This window comes from Carlito syrichta, unplaced genomic scaffold, assembly GCF_000164805.1.
Source record: "Carlito syrichta isolate Samal-C Ts95f unplaced genomic scaffold, Tarsius_syrichta-2.0.1 Scaffold317479, whole genome shotgun sequence".
NCBI lineage: Eukaryota > Metazoa > Chordata > Mammalia > Primates > Tarsiidae > Carlito > Carlito syrichta.
In genome coordinates, this window is record NW_007261575.1 from 24,727 (window position 1) to 34,107 (window position 9,381).

General features: G+C 43.2%; 1 protein-coding gene across 3 annotated transcripts in view; it reads right to left on the bottom strand.

Moving 5' to 3' along the window:
• Positions 1 to 2,943: 2,943 nt before the first annotated feature.
• TGIF1 (TGFB induced factor homeobox 1) overlaps positions 2,944 to 9,381 on the bottom strand; it is a 10,240-nt gene continuing 3,802 nt past the window's right edge. For 2 of the 3 annotated variants that reach the window (XM_008074752.1, XM_008074751.1), the window contains exons 2-3: positions 4,723 to 4,949; positions 2,944 to 3,998 (exon numbers count right to left, since the gene is read on the bottom strand). In XM_008074752.1, the coding sequence (XP_008072943.1) occupies positions 3,423 to 3,998; positions 4,723 to 4,949 (803 nt within the window). In that variant the 3' untranslated portion in view covers positions 2,944 to 3,422. Of the gene's footprint in view, positions 3,999 to 4,722; positions 4,950 to 7,413; positions 7,497 to 9,381 lie in introns of those variants that run through there. The other variant, XM_008074754.1, reaches the window with a different exon arrangement.

Consider the following 9,381-nt stretch of genomic DNA (forward strand, 5'->3'; position numbering starts at 1 on the left):
TTAGAGGATTGCCTGAGCCCACGGGTTTGAGACCAGCCTGGGCAACTTGGAGAGACCTCATCTCTACAACAAATAAAAAAATCCGCCAGGCATGGTGGTGTGTACCTGTAGTCCTAGCTACTTGGAAAGCTGAGGCAGAAGGATAGCCTGAGCCTAGCAGTTTGAGGCTGCGGTGGTTGTGAGCGTGCCACTGCACTCCAGCCTGGGCGATATAGATTCCAACTCAAAAAAAAAAGAAATTATTCACGCTGAAGAGAAATGACACCATATGTCACTGAGATCTACAGGAAGGAATGAAGAACACCAGGGCAGGGCACGGTGGCTCAAGTCTGTAATCCCAGTACCTTGAGAGGCCGAAGCAAGAGGAATGCCTAAGCCCAGAGGTTCGAACCTAGCCTGGGCAACTTGGCAAGATCTCATCTCTACAATAAATCAAAAATTAGGTAGTGCACGCCTGTAGTTCCAGTTACTTGGACAGCTGAGGCGGAAGGATCGCCTGAGTTTAACAGGTTGAGGCTGCAGTGGCCTTGAGCATGCCATTGCACTCCAGCCTGAGTGGCAGGGTGAGATTCCAACTAAAAAAAAGTAAAAATGAGTTAAAAAAAAAAAAATACCAGAAATGGTAAATATTTGGCAAAATAAAAGAAATGCATTACTTTTTCTCTTAATCATTTAAATGACACATTCCTGTTAAAAGCAAAACTTATAGCATTGTACTTCTGGGTTTATCATATGTGTTGCTGTACTATATTGAAAAAACAAAAAGGAAGAGAGGTAAAAGTTGTGTAATATTAACCCTAAATAGATTGCAATAAATTAAAGATGTTGTAATCCCTAGAACCATTAAAAACATAATACAGAGTATAGTTAGAAACCAATAGGAAAATTAAAACACTAAAAAAATTCAACTAACCTGAAAGAAAACAGAAAAAGAGGAACAGAGAAAGAAAAAAAATGGTAAACGGAATCCAAACATATCAATAATCACAGTAAATGTACATTGACAAGGACTCTTAAGTAAAAGGCTGAGACTGTGAAACATAAAAAAACAAGACCCAGCTATCTAGATGCTATATGAGATGAACTTTAACACAAACAGAGAAACAGGTTAAAAGTAAACAAAGATATACTGCACCATGCAAATTATAACCATAAAAATCATTTCTATTTGGCTTTGATATGAATAGCTTTTCACATTTACCTTTTTCATTACATTTACCTGTTTTTAAATAACGACTTAGACTTAAAATACATTAACTACTACCAAACAAGATCTATAACAACCTCAACAGGGAAAAAATTAAAACAGGTAATTTAGGGTGAGCTTTTTTTTAAACCTTCTGGTTTCATCGACACTTGTCAGCTTTTTTCTTTTAAATGACTCATATTGCTTCTTTTTTCCTCCATCTGTGGAAGGCTTTCAGGATTTGCTGGTTTCCCATATCTGTACAAAAGCAAAATTGTCAGCCTTTGAACTAGCTATTGGAGCAAGCAGTGATTTTTTTTTTTTTTTTTTTTTTGAGTAGGAGTCTCATTCTGTTGCCCAGGCTGGAGTGCAGTGGCATGCTTACAGCCGCCGCACCCTCAACCTGCTGGACTCAGGTGATTCTTCCTGCTCAGCCTTCCAAGTAGCTGGAACCGCAGGCGCACGCCACCATGCCTGGCTACTTTTTAAATTTTTATTGTAGAGACAATGGCTTGCCAAGTTATCCAGGCTAGTCTCGAACCCTTGGGCTCAAGTGATCCCCTTGCCTCCACCTCCCAAAGTGCTGGGATTATAGACGTGAGCCACCATGCCTGGCCAGCAATAATTCTTAATCACCTTATTTTATTTTTACCAATATTTTGTTCCTTGTATTTACTTTATTAGTATTTCTGTGACCCTCTCAGGTGGGACCAGAGCACTCCATGCTGATACGCCCTTCAAAGCTGCAACCTCCCACAGGCTAGAGCACATCTTCCTCTTACCTTTCTACACCTCTTGTGTGTGGTCACTGTCAGTTTTTCTCTTTCACTTACAAAAAAGTCTTTGGCTTCAGTTCTTTCTACAATAGGGACTTTCTAAAATAGGGTTTCAAAATTAGAGAAACTTAAATTTGGAAGAATTTTTCTACATTCTTTGAACAATAATGAAGCTCTGATGAGCTCTCAAACTTAGACAATTCGTAGCTGTGGCAGGGCTGGAAAGAACATGACTATGACAACAAAGAAACCTCATACTAAGCATGACTACAAAGAATGGTTTTGTGGCATGTGACAAATCTGCTCAACCATATAAGTGAAAGGAGCATCACCAATTCCCTTCTGGCCATCCGGGCTTTATAAGTGATTATCTATCCCAACAAAGTCCACTTGTACATAGCACCATTTTTTCCATATACCGTGACCTTGGAAAATGCTTACCTAATAAACTAACAATCCCACCATACACAGAACCACACTGTTTTTCTCAACATTTTCGAAAAAGTTTTAAGATGTTTTAAAGAAGCAATTTCTCTACAGATATTCTGCTATATTTGAAAGCAAAGGGCTTACCTAACTGTAGCACCAAGCAAGGGTTATTTTAAAGGGTAACAAGGAAGAGAGAAACAAGGAGTGTTGTTTACTTCTGAAAACTTAAGCCATAGGCAGATGCTTTAAGGGTTTTCTTTTCATATGGTCATGTTTGAAAATACACAGGATAGATCACCAAGGGACTTCATTTCCATTTGCCATGCAGTTTTAAGGAAAGCTTTAAGGGCCTGCTATGCTTCCTATCAAGAGTAAATATCACACATCCTGTTTACACATACTGGCTTGTTGTCCACAGTTCTTCAAAGAGCTGGTGCCACCCCTCCAACACACACTGCACCCCCAACTTCCTGCTCATTGGGGTGCCATATTCCTACTCGGGTTTTTTTTAAGAAGCGTCTCTCTCAACAAAATACTCTGTGTGACAATAACTTTTAAAGAAAATACTTTTATTATGTCATGAAAAAAGGCATCAATCAACTAGATTCATACTTGTTTGAAAAAAACTGAAAACTTATTAATTAGACAGTATGTGGGCATCTGGTTCCACGTGGGAATGAGAAGATGCTATAAGTTCTCTAAGTATTGCACAGTCTGAAAAAACACCAAAAAGGGGAGGAAAGGGAGGAAAAAAAAAAAAAAAATCACATGATACTGGGAACCATCTCACATTATCAATAATCTACCAAGAAACATTTAAAAAAGAAAACCCTTTGTTTCTACAGTAGCTTTGAGTTTATAAGTTCTTGGAATGACTGTATTCCATTGAAGACATTTCAGTAACAGGAAGCTTCACTTTAGCAATCCCATGTGCAAATATTAATAAAAAAATATATAAAATAATGCAATTCATCTCTTGCCACACCCCGGCAATCATGACATTTCTGAGAACTGTTTTGCTTGAAAAATGGTTAAGCTGTAAGTTTTGCCTGAAGCTCCATCTCTGCGGCCCGTTTGAGTGCAACATCCACTAGAAGCTGAAATCCACTAAAATCCTGGTTGAGGTCCGGTGGAGTAGGGGGAGGAGTGTTGAAAAGACCACTCTGTGTATTTGTACTTGGTCCAGATTTACACGTGTCCTCTGGGTACATGAGCGAGGTGTCTGTAAAGCTGCTGGCCGCTATCTGCTGTATATCTGTGTTTTGTCCCACACCAACCGATTGGCAGAGGGAGAACGGGACATCTTTCAGTGCAGTCACAGTGGTATGGCAGATCACTGATGGACGAGCCAAAACCGACCCTGGAGATGATGGCTTAGGAGACAGTGGCCTCCCTAGGATTGGGTTTGGCCCAGCTGTACAGGGATGAAACGGGGTCTCCTCTAGCGCTGGCATGAAGTTTTTGATGCCCATGACTGATTCCACAGAGCTGGTTTCAGAAATCTTGGCCCCACGGCGGGAAATTGTGAACTGATTTGGATCTTTGCCATCCTTTCTCAGCATGTCAGGGAGGAGCCTGCGGCGGGCGTTGATGAACCAGTTACAGACCTGAAATGATATTGGTATGATTTAACATTTTCCTCAAGCACTCAGCCAACAGGTTCTGAGAATGTTCCACAGGGGTGCCTAAGTGAGCTCTCTTTGTTTTCAAGAAAGCGTGAAAAGGCTCTGGACTTACAATGTTATTTCAAGGCATTTGGGCCCAGCCAAGAAAGAGAGCTGCCTCCTGTCATAAATCTCCTCTTCTAATACAAATAAAATCTCAAACACCTGAAAATGATTTTAGGGAGGGAGAGAGGTTTACCTTTTAATGCTCCCCCATTTGAACCTATTACCTACTGCCCCGACATTTAAGTTAATCAACTACAGGGAAACTTTTCCTGTATGAAAAGGGCCACTCCTCTCAGTAACTGATTCTTCCCAGGTCAAATGACTATGTCAACAGACATAACATGAATTACCTCACTGAAGTCTGTCCTTGTTTAAATATCAAACCAGTTTCCTGGGCAATAGAGTACGGTTTAACCTCCTTTTTATGTTTGTTGCATAAAGGAAAGCTCTTTTAGGCATTAAAGGAAACGTTATCTGACAGATGACTGTCAAGTGTTTGTGTTCTCAAAATAACCAGTTAATAGCTTTAGCACTATAAAGTTCACAGATATTCCTTCTTTTTTTGAGTAGAGAGAAGCTTAATGACTTGGCACACAGGAATGCCCTATGATGTCTTTGAAAATAAAAATGTGTGCGTATGCCTCCTGCTCCCTTTCTTTACCTGTAGTGTAGACAGGTGTGTTTGCTGGGACAGCAAGGCTTTTTCCTGCTCTGAGGGATAGGCATTGTATCGGTGCTCATACAGCCAGTCGCGGAGAATCTGTACGGATTCCTTGGGCAGGTTGCCCCTTCTCCGTCTCTTGCCTGAACCAGCCGATGAAGAGAGGTCCAGGGGAATGTCCATGCTGTCCTCATCCTCGGTCTCACTGCCAGATGCTGCAACAACACCTGGGAAAGGACAAAGGCCAGCTGTCAATCGCTTTTCTGAGCACAGCTGCTACTGCAAAGCTCATTTCTTCTGACCACTCAGTGCAGTGTTTTCTCAACTACTGAGAGTGATGCAAAGGGCCAGTGTTTTCTGTCCTAAATCCCCAGGGTCCATGTAAAGTCCTCAAGGGTAATTTGATTAGTACCGCATGGGATAGTCTCAGCCAATTGTCAGATGCCCTTTCTTAGCTGCTTTCCTCTAGGATTGATTAACTTCTCACATTCCTTTTGAATGATGCTCAGAAAAGCTAATCCTTCAGAGGAGACAAACTGCACCCAAAGTGAGTAACTTGCCACATTTGAAACAGGAAGGTTGCCATGGCAGTTGAAATGTGTCTGATAACTTTCTTTTTAAGGTCATTGCTAACTAGGAAAAGCAATCTGACCAGTCTCCTAATGTACATCTTAAATGTTGTTCTTCCTCCTTCCTCCACTGAAGGTTTGAAATGAAAGGGAGGATTTATGTATTTTTTAGCGGATACAAGGAAGGAGATTTTCCGACTGTACTTAACCCAGTTAGTGTTAAAATTTTTCTGCTAATTCCATGGTCATTTCTTATTCATTGCTATCTACATGTATTCAAAATTAGACACCAACTTTTAGTGGACAGCACTAGGCATTTTTTATTAAACACAACCACTGAAGTTTTCTGTTCTGCTACACAAAAATATTTTTCTATCACTGGTAGTAAGGTCAGACATGCCTAATACTGAACAGATTAAAGATTTCCCCTGAATTTCAACTGCCAGTTTAATCTGAACCTAGAATACTACCATATCAATCGGCAGAGTTCAGTCAAATTATTGCATGACAAAGAAAACGGGATATGCACCACCCCCCCAGAGGAAGTTCTCGAGGCTTGTAAGTACTTTAATCCTGGCAAAAATTTTAAGAATTCACAAGCCAGAGGATATTTAAATCACAGATCGACTGGGTTCAAAAAAACTGCAGAACTGACCTTCTGATAATTCAAACATTATTTTGAACTTAAAAAAATAACAAATGCAATTAACTTCTCCTTTCAGCACTACAATAGGCAACTCTGAATAACTAAGGAAACACATTTCCCTTTTGTTAAGACAACCTAGAATCTTAAAAATATAAATGAATTACAAACTATAGCATGTTTGAAAACACCAGTATTTCTGCATTAGGGAAATTAATTAAAATAACAAAAAAATTAAAGAGATGCATTTGGCTTTGTCTACTTTTTCCCTCTGTAGTATGTAATTTTTAGTTGAAAATATGACTCAACCTTAATCGAGCCAGTTTACCCTGACAGGAAATAAGAAAAATATTCCTCACAGTGATAGACCATCTCATGTATTTTTAAGGCTTTTTTTTAACCCACCCTTTTAATGGACGCTGACTTGGTGACACATTTTTAGTTTTGGACTGCAGGGGGCAGAAGGCACTGCGAGTGTTGCTACAGAGAAGGCAGAACCCTCCAAAGACAAAGTAAAGCAAGTTCTAACAAAGAGATGAATGATCTTGCATATTCACTTTAGCTTAAGGCTTAACAAACAGCCACAATCAAACCGCACAAGAATCCTAAGTGTTTACAGCCAGATGTTTCCCTTCCCCGAAGATTTAATTTTTTAAAATGTTTTTTAAAAGGGCACATTTAAAACAAACTACTTTCGCTATTGAGAAGATGAGAAACTTTCAAAACCCATACCGAAAACTGGGTGAAGAACTATTAATTAAAAAACCTTAAAGAAATTATAAATGAGTTCCTGTTTCACATTGGCTTTGATAATTAAAGAAATCTAACTTTAAAAAAAATGTGTCAAGTTAATTGAATGACTAAAGCAAATTTGAATAAAGCAATTTGTTTAAACTCTCCAAAGTCTGAAAAGCCAGACATTCTTCTTAAGGCTATTATCCCTTCCCTTTTTTTAATCTAGAAAAAGTGTGAAAATTTGCTCATTGAACAGTGAATTCCCAACTGTAAGTTGGTAATAACAAAAGAGTTTGAAACAAAAAACCCCTGAAGCCTGCCCTTTGATCTACACGCCTAGTTTGACAAGAAGCTTGATCTTTCAGAATAGGTTAGTGACACACAAAAGCAGGTTTCAGTTAAGCAACAACACCAAACTGCAGCGCGACTTTACTGTTCTCAGTTCATTTAAATAAATGAATGCCAGGCCTTAGGACCTCTTAACAAATATTTCCAATATGTGCACAAAAGCTGAAGTAACAGGAAGTTAAGACTTCAGTTCCCTGGCTACGCCAGCTGATATTTCACTGCAGTAAAACCACGTTTGCTGCTGTCAGGACTGTTTTCATTAAAACTCTCCCTCCTGGTTGTGGCTCAACTTGGAAAAACAAAGACTTTTTTCCTCCTTACTCATTTCCTATTGTAACAGAGCTTTTGAAAAGCTTCCCGGTTAGGACTTGTTTCCAAATGTCTTGCTTGGCTTACAATTTTAAAAATGTGTTGCGGAGAGGGTGGAGGGCAGATTCACAAACTTCTTTTTACTCTATCCACATACAAGGAAATGCTGTTTAGAAAGCCACAAGATGGCCTAAGGACCCCACCGCTCTCAATGTTGCTCCTGCACTTTCTGAAAAGCTCTGTATCATCAAGATGGGGGAAGGGGACACAGGGAGATAGTGGTCGTGAAGCTGGACTTAAAAAATCTAGAAGAGACTAGAAAAAAGAAAACCCAGGAAAAGTTTAAGTACACAATTAGAAAAACGCAAACCCCACAAGTTTCCCGATCAGACAATCTCCTCTGGAAAAGCAACAGGAATCAAACTTAACACCCAGTCACTAGAGCCAAGGGGTGCTTGGTAGCCCCAGTCAAAGAGCAATTCTAAAGCAAGAATTTCAGTGTCAGAAACGGGGAGCAGAAAGACTCAGGGGGCTTCCCTCATCGAACCTCTTCTGCTTGTATTTAAGCCGTTGGGGGGGGGGGATCTTTTTGGGCATCCTTAGTCTTACCAAACCCCGGACTCTAGAATTAAGTTGAAAATGTCTTTGTATTAAGGGCATTAAAAAGAGATTTGCACAGACTTTTTAGGAGTCAGACAAAAGATGAGACCGGCTTGGCTAGGAGTCCTTCCAGAACCGACTGGGAAAGCTCTCCCCTTCCCAGTTGTGGATCCGAGGGTGGAGGATCGCGGAGGAACGCGGGAGGAGGGAGGAGTCCACAGGAGGAAAGCAAGTAGCTTTTGTTCTTGAAGTTCTCAGCCCGACTGCAGTCCGCCCGCAAGCTGCACGAGTTAACACCAGCAAGGACCCCCCGGAGCTCCGGGTCGCCAGAAACTAGAAAGGAGGCCGTGAACCCCACGTTCTCAGGAGCCTGCCCGCCCCCACACGATTCCCCAGGGAAGGCTAAAAGGGGAAAGAAACCTGGGGAACCTCAGCTGTCTCCGCTCCCCTCACCAGTCGCAAAGTTTCCCCTCGAACACGTCACCTTTCATTGTTTCCATGAGTCGGCGCTGAGCAGCAGGACCTGCGCGCCCCGGGGTTGGGGATCACGGAGGTTCCCACCGAGCCGGCCGCGGGGTCCCTGCTTCGGTCTCCCCGGGGTGAGGGAACGTGGGGATGGTACCCGAAAGTTCTGCGGGAGAGGGGACGCCGGGGGAGTGGTGGGGGAGGGGCGCCAGGGGTACCAGAGGCGGGGCGGGCCAGGGAGGCCACCCCGAGCCCGAACAATGGGAGTGCGGGAGAGCGCACCCCTCCGGAAGCCCAGCTTCTCTCCGGACGAGCTAGAACCAACCTTCCAAGAGCAGACCCCAAACAGACGCCGGCGAACTTCCCCTGAGCAGAGAGCGCCTCCCAGCCGGGCTCTGACCTGTCAGTTTCACCAAGGGGGTGGGGGCGTGGGGGGAACGGCGGCGTTCAAGAGGCGCTCGCCGCGCCTTTCCCACGGAGCCTAGCCACACGTCCCACGTTCTCCCCCTGTTCCTTGGGGAGGAGACTAGGGGGAGTTCCACCACTACCACCAGCCCGTGACCCGGGCTTTCACGTTGAACTTCACTCTTGCTGGGAAAGTCTGGGGGTTGGGAGGAGGAGGAGGTCGGTGAGTTTCAGAGCCTCCCGTGGAATCTAGCCCGCGGAACGCAGAAGCGCAGCCGAAGGAGCCCCCGGGCGCGCGGTGCCCCGCGGAGCACCACGGGGTGGGCAGCGCACCCGCAGGCGGGTCTGAAAGAATGTGGAGTTACCAAGTCGAGGAGGCTCCCGGGCATGCGCGCGAGCGCTCCCCCGCCTCCCCGAGCGATTAACTTCTGTTTTGAACCACTCCACATAAATCACAACAGAAAAGCCAACTCCAGTCCACGGCGGAACACTCGGGGACCTCCCAGGCAGGGACTCAAAAGTTAACTTCAAAAGGGACTTCACATTCTTTGACCTTTCGGGTGTTCTGTGTGGTTCTCCTCCGCT